At 43.7% G+C, this 18610-nt stretch overlaps 1 protein-coding gene across 3 annotated transcripts in view; it reads left to right on the top strand.

Moving 5' to 3' along the window:
* The window catches only part of atp10a (ATPase phospholipid transporting 10A), a 369418-nt gene that overhangs the window by 259484 nt on the left and 91324 nt on the right, over positions 1–18610 (top strand). For all 3 annotated transcript variants that reach the window (XM_087988354.1, XM_087988355.1, XM_043692276.2), the window contains one exon: positions 1586–1671. In XM_087988354.1, the coding sequence (XP_087844480.1) occupies positions 1586–1671 (86 nt within the window). The remainder of the gene's footprint in view (positions 1–1585; positions 1672–18610) is intronic.

The following is an 18610-nucleotide window of genomic DNA, read 5'->3' as shown; positions in this document are numbered from 1 at the left end:
AAAATGTGTTGCTGGAAAAGCGCAGCAGGTCAGGCAGCATCCAAGGAGCAAGAGAATTGACGTTTCGGGCATGAGCTGTTCTTCAGCCGTCATTCCTGAAGAAGGGCTCATGCCCGAAACTTCGATTCTTCTGCTCCTTGGATGCTGCCTGACCTGCTGCGCTTTTCCAGCAACACATTTTCAGCTCTGATCTCCAGCATCAGCAGTCCTCACTTTCTCCTCGAAGATTTTAACCTACTGCGAATCCTCTTGCAAGGATGCCTTCCTTGAAGAAGCTCTCTTCCTCCCTGTAGTCATTCCTGAAGAAGGGCTCATGCCCGAAATGTCGATTCTCCTGCTCCTTGGATGCTGCCTGACCTGCTGCGCTTTTCCAGCAACACATTTTCAGAGTTTATAAATTTGTAAACCACTCCTCCCAGGCCATGATGTTAATCCCACATCTGGTCCAGTTAGGCCTGTGGCTTCCCCACTTTCTGTCAGTACCATCCGAGCCAAAGGTAGGGTTAGAGATGCAAGCAGCTGGTACATGATTCAGTTAATTGTCAGTAAGGTCAAGTGACAGAGGTCTAGTCAAAATTTCCAGTCGGCCTGATTTCCTCCACACACATCCCCTCCCCCACCTCATGAACAGCCTTCCAGGCAGATTGTGATCTCAGGGCTCCCTCCACCTTCTCAGTTGTTTGATACCTGTAGCCACTTCTTACTGTTCTATCTGTTTCTCTCTGTTTCTCTTGACCCCTCTCCCTATCCATCCCTGACTCTCTGTCAGTCTCTCTATGTCCCCTTCTCTGTCTCTTTGTATCTCATACATTCCACCTTTCTCTGTCTCTTTTCTTCTCCTCATGTCTCTGCCTTACTTCGTGAGTCTGTCTGTCACCCTCCATCCCTTTCTGTCTCTCTCACTATGTCTCTGACACTCCATTTCTCTCTGTCTCAGTCTGCCTCTCTATCCCCTCTCACCTGAAGCAGCGACCTGACCAGCTGTATGAAAGGGCCTCCTACTGGCCATCTGGCTTTGAGAACCCACCCACTCTCTTCTATTGACTGATGAACTTGCCTCTGAGATGATTGGCCAATTTGGGGAAAATGGGAGCAGGTTACCTGTACCTGATGGGAATCCAACATTAGGGTGTAAACCGAAACCTAATTTCCTGCCCAAGGTGTGAGACCTGGTGATTGAAATATTATTTTATCTTTCCGTTGGTTTATTTTTTCAATTCAGTGTTTAAAATTGAAGGTAAGGTGAGTGGGCGGCACAGTGGTTAGCCCTGCTGCCTCACAGCGCCAGAGACCCCGGTTCAGTTCCCACCTCAGGCAATTGTCTGTGTGGAGTTTGCACATTCTCCCTGTCTGCGTGGGTTTCCTCTGGTTTCCTCCCACTGTCCAAAAGCCTGCAGGTTAGGTGAATTGGCCATGCTAAATTGCTCGTAGTGTTAGGTGAATGGGTAAATGTAGGGGAATGGGTCTGGATGGATTGCTCTTCAGAGGGTCGGCGTGGACTTGTTGGGCCGAAGGGCCTGTTTCCACATTGTAAGTAATCTAATCTAATAACAGTTCGTTTTCTTCCCTTTGTTTTTGTGTTTAGGAAACAGAATTTGACCCCATGAAGTTTAACAGTGAGATAGAATGTGAAAAGCCACACAATGATCTGAACCGATTTCGAGGATATATGTGAGTACTGCACAGCTCCATGCTGCTTTGCCTCTGTAGGGAAGACTGCAGCTTTTGCTACAAACATGGGGAAGCTGTGGTTATGTTCTTGGAATAGTAACCTCGAAGCCCAGTGCTAACTCCCTGGGGTCATGGGCTCAAATTCCATCAAAGCAGCTGGTTAATTTTAAATTCAGTTCATCATAAATCTGGAATTCAGAACTGGTCCAAGTAATGGTGACCATGAAATTACAATCGAATGTCATCACAGATGCATTCACTGGTGCCCTATTGAGAGGGAAATTGGTCATCTTTACCTTTACTGGTCGACATGTGACTCCACACCCACAGTAATGTGGTATCTTGTCATTTGTTGAGCAAGATTTGTTGAAGAGCAGTTAAGGACGGGCAACAGATGTTGGCCTTGTCAATGACACCCACATCCCGTGAAAGAATAGCACGTATAGCTTCACACTCTTAAGACTACCCAATAAATGTTGTCCAACTGCAGAATTGTGGCAAATGTTCTACACTGTATTATGAGTTCTTCTGGTGGAGGTTGGTTGGGTATGGTTAATGCCAAAAGGAAACATAGTATGATAGGATCTGCCAGTCTTTGGGAAGCTGGGCCTACCCATCTGACAGCACTGAAATTCATGTACCATATTATTAATTTGTGTGATAGACAGAATGTCTCTTTGGCTTGAACAGTTTTGGTCCCTTTATCTGAGGAATGACACCTTTTAATTGGAGGCAGATCTGAGGAGACTAGGATGAGCCCTGGTGTTCCTGATGAAGGGCTTATGCCCAAAATGTCGACTGTTCTGCTCCTCGGGTGCTTCCTGACCTGTGCTTTTCCAGCACCACACGTTTTGACTCTGATCTCCAGTGTCTGCAGTCCTCACTTTCTCCTGATCCCTAGTATGGTGGGGATTGTCTTATGAGCAAAGGCTAAACAGGTTAAGACTGTACCCACTGGTGTTTAGAAAAATGAGAGATGATCAGACTGAAACGTTTATAATTGTTAAAGAGCTTTGACAGAGTAAGTGCTGGGAAGATGTTCCCCCTCACAGGAGAGTCTGAGAGCAGAGGGCCATTGTCTCAGAGTGAAGGGATGCCTCTTTAAGACTGAGATGAGGAGGGATCAGTTGGGGATCAAGGGTAACAGGCAGAAAAGTGAATGTCATAAGTGAAAGAAGAATATCGGATCAGCCATGATCCTATAGAATGGTGGAGGAGGGTGAGGTGGGGGAGGAGGGGTTTAAATGTTGACTTTTGTTAGCCCTTGGTATTCTTGTGAAATGTCATGATGGATGTAAGATGAAAAGCTTTGACAAACTACCTATTTTTCTCCCAGCGCAATGGGTTGACTTCACTTAAGGACTGAAATGAAAAGGTCACATTTTTCCAGTTAATCTTTACTGAATCTGTTGTTGTATTCTAACACGGTCATGTGTAGAACAACAGTTAATAATTTAATTACATTTAATCTTTACATAAATTTGGTTTATCCATTTGCTACTTTATTCTAAACTTCTGTCTCTTGTACTTTGTTGTGGATTTTGTATTTCCCTTCCACCAACATTCTCTCCTCCTCCTCCTGCAGTCAGTAACTGTGCCAACTGCTGCCTTGTACTTTTGCTCTCTGGCTGTAGGCCCCAAGCAATAAGTTTCGGAAAAATCTTGACCAAGACTTCTCAAACGTAGATGGGATTTTGAGGTCATAGGCTCCAAGTCAGTGGAAACTACCCTGGCGTTTAAATTGAATATTATCAGCACAAAATATTTACTAATTTTTTACTCCCATTTTATGGTGGCTGTCGCCTCAAGGACAGGGGCAGCCTGGTTGCTCAGTGGGTAGCACTGTTGCCTCATAGTGCCAGGGATCCTGATTCAAATTCAGCTTTGGATGACATTCTGGGTGGTGTTTGCATGTTCTCTCCGTGCCTGTGTGGACTTCATCCAAATGCTCTGGTTTCCTCCCACAGTCCAAAGATGTGCAGGTTAGATTAGATTAGATTAGATTACTTAGTGTGGAAACAGGCCCTTCGGCCTAACAAGTCCACACCGCCCTGCCGAAGCGCAACCCACCCATAACCCTACATTTACCCCTTACCTAACACTACGGGCAATTTAGCATGGCCAATTCACCTGACCTGCACATCTTTGGACTGTGGGAGGAAACCGGAGCACCCGGAGGAAACCCACGCAGACACGGGGAGAATGTGCAAACTCCACACAGTCAGTCGCCTGAGGTGGGAATTGAACCCGGGTCTCAGGCGCTGTGAGGCAGCAGTGCTAACCACTGTGCTACCGTACCGCCCACTAGGTGGATTAGCCATGCTAAATTACTCACAGTGTCTGGGGATGTGTGGGTTAGCCATGAGAAATGCAGGGTTACAGGGAAAGCTTTTGGTGGGTGCTTTGGAGTGGACTCAATGGGCTGAAAGATCTGCTTCCATGCAGTAGGGGTTCTATGATGACAGACCTTTTGAGGGCTGATCCTGGCTGGACAAAATGTGTATGCTTTTAGATATAAAAAATCCAACAATTCCCACTGTAGACTTGCAGCTGAAGTCTATCCCCACCCTTTTCATTTGCTCCCAGTCTGCAAGCATCCTACTCATACTCCCAAGTATTCACACTTGTGTCACTAAAATGAGCCATTAATGTGAGATGACACCAGGAAATATTTCGGGAAACTCTGTTCGAGATCAAGCGTGAGTTGGTGCCACTACTTGAACATGATGAACATGATGGTCAGGATTAGGGAACCCCTGCCTGAACAGCATCCTCCACTCCCAGCCTCACCCCACACTTATCTCAGAATCATAAACAGCTTCAGCGTATCAAGTGGGGCACCAGTTGCAGTGAGCTGGTTAAGCCGAACCAATGATATGAACTGCTAATCTGTTGGATGGATGAGAAATGAGATAGCACGGTCATGCACTGATCCAAGTTGCAGACGCACAGATGCACACATACAGCGAGAGGCCAGATTATCCCCAACAACAAAATAAAAAGAATTGAGTTTCTATTTTTGGAAGCTACCTGCTGCGCAAACCTTAATCACATCTGCTCATCTCAAGCATGTGGGCACAGCAGTGGTGTGCCTGTTACGTAAAGGTAATCAGTTAGTCAGAAGGATCATTAGGACAGACAAGCTTGGACTCTGGAAAGGCCAATATCAGTAGATTTAACTCAAATTAATCTGACATGTGTTTCATGTTACTGAAGGAACAGATGCTTCCTTTACTCTATTAGTCTGTTGGAGCCTGGTTACTTTCGAGTGTAGCCTGAGTACGTGCAGAATTGCTTACATAATCGTTTCTGGACTTAGCTTCTCAACATTAAAGCATATGCATTTCTTTCATTTTTAAATTTGAAGTTGCACTAATTTAGAGTAGAGTGCGGCAAAATATATTTGGGTTTCTTTAAATAAAATGGTTCGTGCATAGAATTGAGAATGTATTAGTTAATAATATTGCCCTGTTTTGTTTCAAACTTGGCAGCATCTTTTTTGATTTGTTCCTGGGATATAGGCATCACTGACTAGAATTTATTGTCCATCACTGGAGTGCAGTTAAGAGCCAACCATATTGTTATGGGTCTGGAATCACCTGTAAACCAGACCATGTAAAGGTGGCAGATTTCCATCGCTCAAGGACTTCAGTGAACCAGACGGCTGAGGTAAATTGTTAGTCACATGTTATGAAATGATAACGTTGGAGGAAATCTGAAATTCCAAGAAATTTAAAGGAGAAAATGAAGTGTGAATCCAGGCAGCAAGTATTTCAATAGGGACTTCAGTGTCAGTCATTGACCTTTGACGAACTCCAATGAAAATGAACTTTAATTGTTCCTCCTTCCTGTAGCAAACATGTAAAGCAAATAGAGGAAAGGCAATTATAATGTTGTTCTATTTATTCAAAGTAGTAATGACAAAATAGTAATTGTGGGGAGGAGTCAGAAAAGTTCTTTTAGAAGGTTTTACAACACCATTATATTGCCATTTTAAAAATGGAGTGTCAAAGTATGTTCAGCAGAAAGCAATAACAATTCACCATTTGCATTAATTCCAGATGTTGGGTTGTTGCATTTTAAGTACTGTTTATTTTGGGCAGGAATAGTCGTGTTTACTGACCAATTTGCAGACTTCACATCCTTCCATTACTTTTACAACTTAAAATGCGGACTTGTCATCACAAACATTCAAAATACCCATCCACAGAACAGGAGAATGTAAGAGGAAGAATGAACAATGGCAGCAGCACTGTGTAGCATATACAGGTGTAGAAGGTGCACTGCAGCAGCTCACCAAATGCTCCTTTGACAGGTCTTCCCAAACCAGCAATCTCTACCGCTTGGAATAATGTTTCTTAAATGGTGGGCAATTGGGAAGTGAGGCCTGGCTATTCTTGTACATATGGCACTGCAAACTAACATGCAAGTACAAAAAACATAGAGAAAGGCAAAGTGGAGATGATGGAATAGTGGTATCATAGCTATTAAACTAGCAAGTTGAGAGTGTGACACTGGAAAAGCACAGCAGATCAGGCAGCATCCGAGGAGCAGGAGAAACGATGTTTCGGGCACTCTCGATTCTCCTGCTCCTCAGATGCTGCCTGACCTACTGCACTTTTTGGGCACTACACTCTTCACTCTGAACTCCAGCATCTGCAGACCTCATTTTCTCCTATTAAACCAGCGACCCAGGTAATGCTATAGGGACCTGTGTTTAAATCCTGTCACTGCAGGTAATGGAACTTGAATTCAATTAAAAAGAACTATGGACTTGAGAGTCTAATATGACCACGAGACTGTTGTCAATTGTCAGAAAAACCCATCTGATTTACTCATGTCCTTCAAGGAAGGAAATCTGCAACCCTTACCTGGTCTGGCCTACATGTGACTCCAGACCCATAGTAATGTGATTGACTCTTAACTGCCCTCTGGACAGCTGAAAATAGGCAATAAATGCTGAGTCTGGCCAGTGACACCCACATTCTGTGAATGAATTAAATAAAAAATATATTTTGACCTTTAGCAAAAGATGATTTAAGTCCAAGAGCAGCTGTCTTGCTTCAGTGGTACAGGACCTTTGTGAGGCCACACTCGGAGTGTTGTGCAGTATTAGTCCCTTTGTCTAAAGAAAGATATACTTTACATAGAAGGCAGCTCATCGCCTCCTCAAAGGGAATTTGGGAGGGCAATAAATATTGGCAAAGCCAGTGATGTCCACAACCTATGGCTGAGATAGGAAAAATGAAAGGCATACAGCAGAGGTTTGCCAGACTTCTTGGAAGGTTGAGCTTGTCTTATGATGAGAGATTGAGGAGACTGGGTCTGTATTCTCAAGAGTTTAGAAGAATGAAAGGTGATCTTGCTGGAACTTGCATTTTTTTTTAATGGGCAAGGTAGGTTAGATGCAGAATGTATGTTTCCCCTGGGTGAGGGTGTTAAAAAGGACAGGGAGACATTGATGTCTGCAGATGTTGGAGATCAGAGTTGAGAGTGTGTTGCTGGAAAAGCACAGCAGGTCAGGCAGCATCCGAGGAGCAAGAGAATCGATGTTTCGGGCCAGAGCCTTCATTGGAAATGTTAAAAAGGACAAGCCATTTAGGACTGAAAGGAGGAGAAATTTCTTCACTGAGGTGAATAAATCCCTGTATTCTATCACACAGGGCTGTGGAAACTCAGTCGTTAAGTGAGTTCAAGGGAGAAAATGGTATATTTCTAGATCCTAAGGGCATCCGGGGATTAGTTTCAAAGGTCAACCGAATGTCTCAAGGGCAAATGTTGATTTGGGTTGCGAACTTGTCAATCTGAGATGGGCTAAAAGCATTCAGTCCAGAAAGCTACTTGGGGAATGTGATTTCTTGCAAATGAGCTAACTAATTTCTGATGTGGTAGGATTCCACTGTATACCATCACTAATCCCCATGCTTGGGAACTATAGCTGGCACATTTCAGTATTAGATCAGTTACAGCAACAGAAATAACTGTCCAGCCTCAAGCATGTTGCATAATTTAAATTTTTTTCCAATTACATTTTCCAGCTTTACTCTTACTATGATTGATTGTTTCCTAGCAGCTCTGGAATTTCACATGTAAACACTAAAAGTAAATTGTAGTGATTGTAATGAGTCAGCCAGTTCCCTGAGTGGGGCTGTTAATCTGGTCCAATCAGGGAGCCCTGGCTGACAGATATAAACAGGAGTGTCAGAGGTTCTGTTCACTCTGAGAGCTCGTTCAGAGGGAGTTGGATTAGTGTCAACAACTCTCCACCTGTAAATAAAGGGTGATTTGATCACGGGATACAGGTCTCTGTGAAGTTATTTCAGAAATGTGACTGTGTCTGATTATTGAACAGGCCTGCCTCATGCAAGGTCTTCAAAGTTGAAGGTTTAAGATCTCAAACTACATATCTCGGTGCTTAAAGATCTATCATTACTTGTCCAACTAGCTTTCACAATGTGATGGATGTTAAGTCATAGTTTAAAAATATGGGCCACCCATTTAAAAAAGAGATGAGGAAGCAGTTTTTTTTCTGAGGGATGAGAGTCTTTGTAATTCCGTTCCTCAAAAAGCAGTGGATGCAGCATCTTTAAATATTTTTAAGGCAAAGCTAGATAGATCCTTGATTACTAAGGGGATGAAAGATTATTGGGGATGTTCAGGAATGTAGAATTGAGATTAAAATCAAATCAGCTGTAATCTTACTGAATGGCAGAGGAGGCTTGAAGGGCCATATTAATTCAAAGGAACAAATGGATGAGAAGGGACCATTTCAGGGTTTTGGGAGATCTAAGGGCTACAAAGGTTCAGGTCTTGTTGACGTTCAGGATAAATGGCCTTTAGTGTATTCTCTTGACTGTAGCCCAGCAGACTGAGACGATTGACTAGCTATTACGAGTAGCCAGGCTGTGCACAGGTTTCCTGCAACCCAGAATACTCGTCTGTCTAGAGCTATGTTTAAAATGGTGGTTAAATAGGAGGTACAAAATCTGAATATAATATTTTAAATTGAAAACTGCCTTAGGGAATGCAGTCCCTTGTTTCCCTCTGTTTGATCTGAAAACTGCCAAGTTGAGGTCAGACTTCAGGCCTCTAACATTGTAACATCAAACAAAGCTAATCCCACCTGATTTTGTTTAGGAGTTAAACTTCCTCTATTTCTCTTGCTGTGTCTTGCTGTTTTATATATATATATATGTATATATATAAAATCTATAAAATTGACCTATTTCCCTTTATACAGCTAAAATCAAAGCCTGTCATTGAACTAGTTTACAGGTAAGGAGCACATGGTCTCCTGGGTACCATTTGCATAGCCCAACTTTGTGTCTGCCCCATTCAAACCTGGCGTGAGTTGTTCGGCAATCACAGTTAGATTTTTGGCTGTCATGGGCATCACTATTGGGAACATTAATGGAACAGATCTCAGAAGAGAACAAAAGTGTTTCAGAAGAGAATGGAAAACCATTATCGTCAGTGCGGATGTGGTGATGCTCAATATAAGGCTTTAGCTCAGGTCACAAAGGAACTCTGAAGCTTCTTCCAGTCATGAGGAAATTTTAAATAAAAATAACTTTGCTTTCCTCTTCTCTGTCTATTTCTGTTTGTCATCAGGCCAACCTAGCTGAGATTTTCTGGTGGCTTCCTTGTCAGATTGGTGTATTAGTTGGAAATAGCTAGAAACCAGTTACATGAATATGTATCCCAAGCTACCTAATTCGTTGTCACATTGCAGTCACATGCTGTGTAGCAAGACATCAGTCTATTGGCAGCAAAGAAAGAAATACACACAGAGGCTTCACCATTTCAAAGTGTGTTTAGTTCCAACTGCGGGACCCATAATAAGGAACATGGTGGTAGCGCTGTTGTCTATGAGTAGAAACCCAAACTTGAAAAGAATTTAGTGTGGATTAGATTGGAACATCAATCAGAGAAATGAAGCCAGAAAATGTAAATTTAAGGGCCTAGCCGAAAAGCTTCTGGATCAGCTCATTTGGAGTGCTGCACACCCTAAAATACAAAGGGCAACGTCACAATATCACATGTTGTAGACACTGTCAGAGCAAATGAAGCTATGTTTGGACAGATAAAGAAGTTGACTACACAAGTGTCTAACTTCCAGTTGATTCAAAACAAAGGTAGCATTGTTGATGCAGTGTGTCAAGCAACAAAGAGGAGGAACACCCTATTCCAACACTGAAAGAGATCCCACTAGCAACGGCAGTTGTTTATGGCAAGTTTTATCCCAAAAATAATAACAGGCATGTGAAACTTGACACGAAATCTTTGGGGTTAACAACATTCAAGATGCCCATTAACTGGTATAACTTCCTTCTCTAATTAACGTGGGCTGAGATACATTCCAGCAGTAAGTGCAGAAGGTAAAGGAGTAATCAGCATTGCTGACAAAATCCAGCTATATGGTGTAGATGGATATGAACATGACCACTATTGACACGAAGCCATGAAGAGAATCAAGAAAGTGGGGATCACATTAAACGTAGACATTGTACAGTGATGGTGACACAATGCTGTTTCTTCAGTTGATGGAGTCAAAGTGATTCTAGCAAAAAAAAATTGCAGGTATCCCTAAAATGGAAAGTTCCCTTAGCTTTTTTCTGTTTCCTTCATGGAACGTGGGCTGGGTCGGCATTTATTGCCCAACCCCAGTTGCTCTTGAGAAGGTGATAGTGAGTTGCATTCTTGAAACACTGTAGCCCATGTACTGTAGGTACTCAAAATGCTGTTAGAGAGAGAATTCCAGGATTTTGATTCAGTGACCAGTATGATCCATATGAGTTCTTTGATGCCTGTCAAAACACACAGGCAAACCTACATGAGGAGATAAAAGATTTTGAGTAACTAGTGATCAAGAGTCACATGAGAGACATTTTGTGAAACTCAAAAGAAGCAGCTTGCAAGGAGACATGTCTACAGCAGAGAAAAAACTGTCACTCTGTGAGTAGACGATTCAACAAAAGGATTGGAAAGTCAAAGGGTGGTGAATGCCTGAAACGCGCTGCTAGAGGAGGTGGTGAAAGCAGACACAATAGCAGCATTCAAGAAGCACCCGGGCGAATACATGAATGGGAAGGGAATAGAGGGAATACGGATCCTGTAAGTGAAGACAATTTTAGCCTGGAAGGGCAAAATGTTGGACACAGGCTTCGAGGACAGACGAGCCTGTCCCTGAGCTGTATTGTTCTTTGTTCTATCCCTGGTACAAGAGGGAAAGCCAATACCATTTACATATAAAACTGAGACTAGATATGCCAACATTGAAAGAGTTGTTCATCGAAATTGTATAGACAGAAATTTATGACAGACAGTTCAGAGTGATCATCATCCACTGGAGTGGATCTACAAGAAGAATCTGAGTAGATCTCCAGCAAGACCTGTGAGATTACTCTTGAGGCTTTGGAATTATGATTCATTCTAAAATACAAGCCAGAATGAGAACTGTGTGAGTCAATGTTTCCAATAGAGAAACACGTGATAAACGATCTAGATTTAAAAATCCATTGCCTAATGAGTGTAACACTACCAAAACTCAGATGAATTAGAGGTGAGACAACTAATATATGCAAATGCACTCTCAGTAAATGATCCTGACACAATATAGTTAGTAATACATCAGTATTGATCTCAGAGAGTCTTCAGGTTGCATAGCATGGAATGTGGCCCTGAGCCTATTATGTTTCTCATACTCATCAAACATCTATCTATCGTGATCCTGCTTTCCAGCACTTGACCCTGACCCTTGTGCCAATGACATTTCAAGTATTCTTCTAAATAGCTCTTAAATGACTTGAGAATTCCAGCCTCTACCCTCTTTCAAGCAGTGAGTTCCAGATAACCCCCACCCTCCAGGTGATTTTTTTTCCTTCAGTCCTCTCGAAAACAGCTCCACCTTGTTATTGACTCCTCTAAGGGAATACAGTTCTTCATGTCCACCCTCATAACTTGTACACCTCCGTGAGATGCCACCCTCCCCCCAGCCTTCTCTGCTATAAGAAAGTCTATTGCGTCTGCCTTCATCGCTGAATCGTGCCAGCCCAAGCAACATCCTGTTGAATCTCTTCTGAACCCCCTCTGGTGCAATCACATCCTTCCTATCGTGTGGGGACCAGAGCTGCAAACCGCATTCCAGCTGCAGCCTATCTAATAGCCCCATCCTAACCTCCTTGCTCTTGTATCCAAGCCTTGACTAATAAACACAAGTATCCCATATGCCTTCTTAACCACCTAATTAACCTGTCCTGCTGATCCTCTGCATTCCTACCATTCAGTGTGTGCTCCCTTGCCATCTTAGACTTCTTAAAATGCATCACTTCACACTTTTTAGTATTAAATTCCATCTGTCATGATAAATTCATTTTTGAGGTATTCACGAAGGCATTGGATGATTTCCTCAGTAGTCAGGTATGCAGTAAATGGGGAGTAGGACTAGATAATAGAGCCTGATAAATTGTCAAACTCTAATGGCCTCATTCTGCATTGTGCATTAATCCAAGGAGCAGGAGAATCTATGTTTCTAGCCCAAGCATCATTCCTGATGAAGGGCTTATGCCTGAATCGACGATTCTCCTGCTTCTCAGATGCTGCCTAACCTGCTGTGCTTTTCCAGCGCCACACTTTTTGACCATAACCTGGTGTTATCTGATAGCGATTGAGATGACTGAATCATAGAACATAGAAGAGTACAGCGCAGTACAGGCCCTTCGGCCCTCGATGTTGCACCGATCCAAGCCCACCTAACCTACACTAGCCCAATATCCTCCATATGCCTATCCAATGCCCGTTTAAATGCCCATAATGAGGGAGAGTCCACCACTGCTACTGGCAGGGCATTCCATGAACTCACGACTCGCTGAGTAAAGAACCTACCCCTAACATCTGTCTTATACCTACCCCCCCTTAATTTAAAGCTATGCCCCCTTGTAATAGCTGACTCCATACGTGGAAAAAGATTCTCACTGTCGACCCTATCTAAACCCCTAATCATCTTGTACACCTCTATCAAGTCACCCTAAACCTTCTTTTCTCCAATGAAAACAACCCCAAGTGCCTCAGCCTTTCCTCATACGATCTTTCTACCATACCAGGCAACATCCTGGTAAACCTCCTCTGCACCCGTTCCAGTGCCTCCACATCCTTCCTATAGTATGGCGACCAAAACTGCACACAATACTCCAGATGCGGCCGCACCAGAGTCTTATACAACTGCAACATGACCTCAGTACTCCGGAACTCAATTCCTCTACCAATAAAAGCCAGTACGCCATATGCCTTCTTCACCGCACTATTTACCTGGGTGGCAACTTTCAAAGATCTGGTACATGGACTCCAAGATCCCTCTGCTCATCCACACTACCAAGTATCCGACCATTAGCCCAGTACCCCATCTTTTTGTTACTCTTACCAAAGTGAATCACCTCACACTTAGCTACATTGAACTCCATTTGCCACCTTTCTGCCCAGTTCTGCAGCTTATCTATATCCCGCTGTAACCTGCCACGTCCTTCCTCACTGTCTACAACTCCTCCGACTTTCGTATCATCCGCAAACTTGCTCACCCAACGTTCTAACCCCTCCTCCAGGTCATTTATAAAAATGACAAACAGCAATGGTCCCAAAACAGATCCTTGCGGAACACTGCTAGTGACGGCACTCCAAGATGAACCTTTGCCATCAACTACTACCCTCTGTCGTCTTCCGGCCAGCCAACTCCAACTCACCCTCAATGCCATACCTCCGTATTTTTTGCGGTAGTCTACCATGGGGAACCTTATCAAACGCCTTACTAAAATCCATATACACCACATCTACCGCTTTCCCCTCATCCACCTCCTTAGTCACCTTCTCAAAGAATTCAATAAGGTTTGTGAGGCACGACCTGCCCTTCACAAAACCATGCTGACTATCCTTGATCACATTATTCCTATCCAGATGTTCATAAATCCTATCCCTTATAATTCTCTCTAAGATTTTGCCCACAACAGAAGTGAGATTCACCGGCCTATAGTTACTAGGGTTATCCCTACTCCCCTTCTTGAACAAGGGAACCACATTTGCTAGCCTCCAATCTTCTGGCACTACTCCTGTAGACAACGAGGACATAAAAATCAAGGCCAATGGCTCTGCAATCTCCTCCCTTGCTTCCCAGAGAATCCTAGGATAAATGCCATCAGGCCCAGGGGACTTATCTATTTTCACCTTTTCCAGGATTTCCAACACCTCTTCTCTACATACCTCAAAGCCATCCATTCTAGTTAATTGTGACTCAGTATTCACATTGACAACAATGTCCTGTTCCTGATTGAATACTGACGAAAAGTATTCATTCAGTGTCTCCCCAATCTCTTCAGCCTCCACACGCAACTTCCCACTACTATCCTTGACTGGACCTATTCCTACCCTAGTCATTCTTTTATTCCTGACATACCTATAGAAAGCCTTAGGGTTTTCCCTAATCCTACCAACTAAGGACCTTTCATGTTCCCTCCTTGCTGCTCTTAGCTCTCTCTTCAGGTCCTCCCTGGCTACCTTATAACTCTCAATCACCCCAATTGAACCTTCACGCCTCATCTTTACATAGGCCGCCCTCTTCCATTTAACAAGTGATTCCAATTCCTTATTAAACCACGGCTCCCTCACACGACCCTTTCCTCCCTGCCTGATGGGTACATACTTATCAAGGACACTCAATAGTTGCTCCTTGAACAAGCTTCACATATCAATTACGCCCTTGCCTTGAAGCTTACTTTTCCAAGCCACACATCCTAAGTCATGCCTCACCGCATCATAATTTCCCTGCCCCCAGCTATAACTCTTGCCCTGTAGTGCACACTTATCCCTCTCCATCACTAGAGTAAAAGTCACCGAATTGTGGTCCCTGTCCCCAAAGTGCTCACCTACCTCTAATTCTAACACCTGGCCTGGTTCATTACCCAGAACCAAATCCAGTATGGCCTCACCTCTTGTTGGCCTATCTACATATTGTGTCAGGAAACCCTCCTGCACACATTGGACAAACACTGACCCATCTAACGAACTTGAGCTATAGCTTTCCCAATCAATATCAGAATATCAGGAAAGTTAAAGTTCCCCATAACAACCACCCTATTACTTTCACTCTTCTCTTGAATCATCCTCGCAATCCTTTCTTCTACATTTCTAGGACTATTAGGAGGCCTGTAAAAAACTCCTAACAGGGTGAGCTCACCTTTCCTATTCCTAACTTCAGCCCAAACTACCTCAGATGGTGAGTCTTCATCCATCGTCCTTTCCACAGCTGTAATACTATCTTTGACAAGCAATGCCACGCCTCCCCCTCTTTTACCCCCACCTCTGACCCTACTAAAACATTTAAACCCTGGGACCTGCAACAGCCAATCCTGTCCCATGTCTCCGTAATAGCCACAACATCGAAGTCCCAGGTACCAACCCACGCTGCAAGTTTACCTACCTTATTTCGTATACTTCTTGCATTGAAGTATACACACTTCAAGCCACTTTCCTGCTTACAGGCACCCTCCTTTGAAATTGATGCCATGTTCCTAACCTCCCTACACTCCAGGTCCTGCACCCTAAAGCTACAGTCTGGGTTCCCATGCCCCGGCAGAGTTAGTTTAAACCCCCCCCAAGAGCACTAGCAAACCTCCCACCAAGGATACTGGTGCCCCTCAGGTTCAGGTGCAGACCATCCTGTTTATAGAGGTCCCACCTTCCCCAGAAAGAACCCCAGTATCCAAATACCGGAATCCCTCCCTCCTGCACTATCCCTGTAGCCACGCATTTAACTGTTCTCTCTCCCTATTCCTCGACTCTCTATCACGTGGCACGGGTAACAAACCAGAGACAACAACTCTGTTCGTTCTAACTTTGAGCTTCCAACCTAGCTCCCTGAAAGCCTGCCTAACATCCTCAGCGCTCCTCCTACCTATGTCATTGGTGCCAATGTGGACCACGACTTCGGGCTGCTCCCCCTCCCCCTTAAGGACCCGGAAAACACGATCAGAGACATCACGTACCCTTGCACCTGGGCGGCAACATACCAAACGTGAGTCTCTCTCATTCCCACAAAACCGCCTATCTGTGCCCCGAACTATCGAGTCCCCAATTACTATTGCTCTGCTCTTCTCCACCCTTCCCTTCTGAGTTACGGGGACAGGCTCCGTGCCAGAGGCCTGAGCCCCGTTACTTACCCCTGGTAAGTCGTCTTCCCCACAAGTATCCAAAACGGTATACTTGTTCTTGAGGGGAACGGCCGCAGGGGGTCCCTGCACTGGCTGCTTCCTCCCAGTCTCCCTCACTGTCACCCATCTATCTGCCATCTTTGGAGTTACTACTTCCCTAAAGCTCCGATCTGTGACCCCCTCTGCCTCCCGAATGATCCTAAGTTCATCCAACTCCAGCTCCAGTTCCCTAACACGGTCTTGGAGGAGCTGGAGATGGGTGCACTTCCTGCAAGTGTAATCAGGAGGGACGTCCATGGCATCCCTCACCTCAAACATGTTGCAAGAGGAACTACAAGGTAGAGCCACAGCATCCCATCACCAAAATGATATGGCGAATAATATTTAGGTAAAACAAAACGAAGCATAATAGACTCTTGAGGAGTCAATATATTCACAAAAAGCTGATTGTTAACCTGCCAGGTTCCCTGATTGCCTACAAAAGAACAGGTTAAGATTTCAACATGCAGGAAGGCAACAGTATGGCTGATTTTAACTGTCTGTTGAATTTTGCCAGTGAAATCGAGAGTGAACTGTTAGAGTTGGGAGAGGGGGCCCCCTGAAAGTATGTCATTGTTTGCAGAGGCCCAAGGAAATGTGTCAACATTTGCTGCATGCCAATTGGAAAACCACAGCTGTAAAACAAAAACGTAACAGAAAAATGGTTAACTTTTCTACTTCAGAGAACTAATCCATGATTATATTTCAACAAGCACAACCTGAAACAAATTCCGAGGTTGCATAATATTAATTCTGATTTTGGACTTTAACCCATTTTTCCTTCCTGTCATTCTGATTTTAGCTCAGTCATTATGTATGTGAAAATCTGGCTATACCTCCTGCCAAATGACTTCAATCCATTAAAATATTGGGAGATGCAATATTGCTACACCTTGCCATCAAACAAATAATGAAAAGTTGTATTAAATGGGAAATGATTGATGTATTTCTCGGCAAAGGTGTTTCATTTTCCTGTTGGTCAGTGTTCTAAACGAGACCAAGAAATATCGCACGCTGATATTTAGGGACTCTGGGCGTGGTGTTATCTTTAAAGCATGAAAATATTTCTGTAATTCACCACAGTAAATAAATTACTTTGGCTGAGCCAATTTACTGTAAGTATATGACTGGCTTCATCTCGTCTTTTTTTTTCCAGTGTGTAGAATCAGATATTGGTCTGATTTGCTACGTTATTTATTGACTGTTGAAGTTGTGACAAGCTGCACTTTTGCAGATATAGGGTGCAGATGCGAGAGACTTTGGCACCGTCACCACCTGCTTCATTAGAAAGAAGTCAGGAGCGCTTTGGTTTCGCACCCTTGTGGTTTCGCTAGGAATGGTTGCATTCACATTGAGTTTCCCATTGATTGTTCTCTTCCTTTATGCTTCGACAGTTCCCTGGTATCCTGTTACAGTACATTCATGCTTCATGTATGTCCTTCATGCATGGATAGGCCATTTTCCAGGGCTGGGCATCACAGACACCTCAAATGGCACCTGCACGTGTTCCACTTTCCAGTGATCAGACATGGAGGCTTGGGGGCTCATCTCTCTTAACCTTCCCTCAGCCACATGTACTGATACAAGTTGTGGTACCCTTCATGGATGAGAGAGGCTTTTTTTGCTTTAGGAATAAAACACGTTTTGAATTATATTCATTTATGAACATGGACTTTTCATGTTGGATGAGTTAATGAATTGGAAGGATTCAGATCATCTCTGGATGACAGAAGGAAAGTTTGGATATGTATGTGAGTGTCTCCTGATCCCTGAAATTAACTTCAACTCTTTGGGTGTTATTTTCAGGCAGTCTCCCTTCTTGCATGCGTCATCTATAGATCAGTCATGCAGGTAGTACAAAACAAGAGGAAAGTCTGCTGACCGTATTAAAGCATGTACTTGGTCTGCACTTTCTTGAACTTAGTTTAGCTTATCCATGGATTTCCTTAATTATCTTTTGTTATTGCTTGTCAAGTGTAAACTGTAGTGTGAAATAATTGTGATGGTGGCGATTTGACTGTTAAGGTGTCTCTTGCGAGTTGTTGATTGAGTTGTGCCACTGCCTTGTGTATATTCTGATGAGAGTTCAAAAAAGAAAGTTTCCATCTTCATTAGAACAGTAGAAGTGTTGAGGCATAAGCTTGAGCTTTTCGACTATAGGTTAATGCGGCCCAGTAGCTCGATTTCTTTTCTCAGGTGACTGCCGTTTTGTTTCTTTGTTAGAACATAGAACATAGAACAATACAGCACAGAACAGGCCCTTCGGCCCACGATGTTGTACTGAACATTTGTCCTAGCTTAAGCACCCATCCATGTACCTATCCAATTGCCGCTTAAAGGTCACCAAAGATTCTGACTCTACCACTCCCACAGGCAGCGCATTCCATGCCCCCACCACTCTCTGGGTAAAGAACCTACCCCTGACATCCCCCCTAGACCTTCCACCCTTCACCTTAAATTTATGTCCCCTTGTAACACTCTGTTGTACCCGGGGAAAAAGTTTCTGACTGTCTACTCTATCTATTCCTCTGATCATCTTATAAACCTCTATCAAGTCACCCCTCATCCTTCGTCGTTCCAACGAGAAAAGGCCTAGCACTGTCAACCTATCCTCGTACGACCTATTCTCCATTCCAGGCAACATCCCGGTAAATCTTCTCTGCACCCTCTCCAAAGCTTCCACATCTTTCCTAAAGTGAGGCAAC

The sequence above is a fragment of the Chiloscyllium plagiosum genome, unplaced genomic scaffold, assembly GCF_037043375.1.
Source record: "Chiloscyllium plagiosum isolate Xiang-an unplaced genomic scaffold, Cpla_swu_hap1 HiC_scaffold_6, whole genome shotgun sequence".
Lineage (NCBI taxonomy): Eukaryota > Metazoa > Chordata > Chondrichthyes > Orectolobiformes > Hemiscylliidae > Chiloscyllium > Chiloscyllium plagiosum.
Note: the sequence above shows the minus strand (reverse complement) of the source record. Positions and strands in the feature narration are given on the sequence as shown.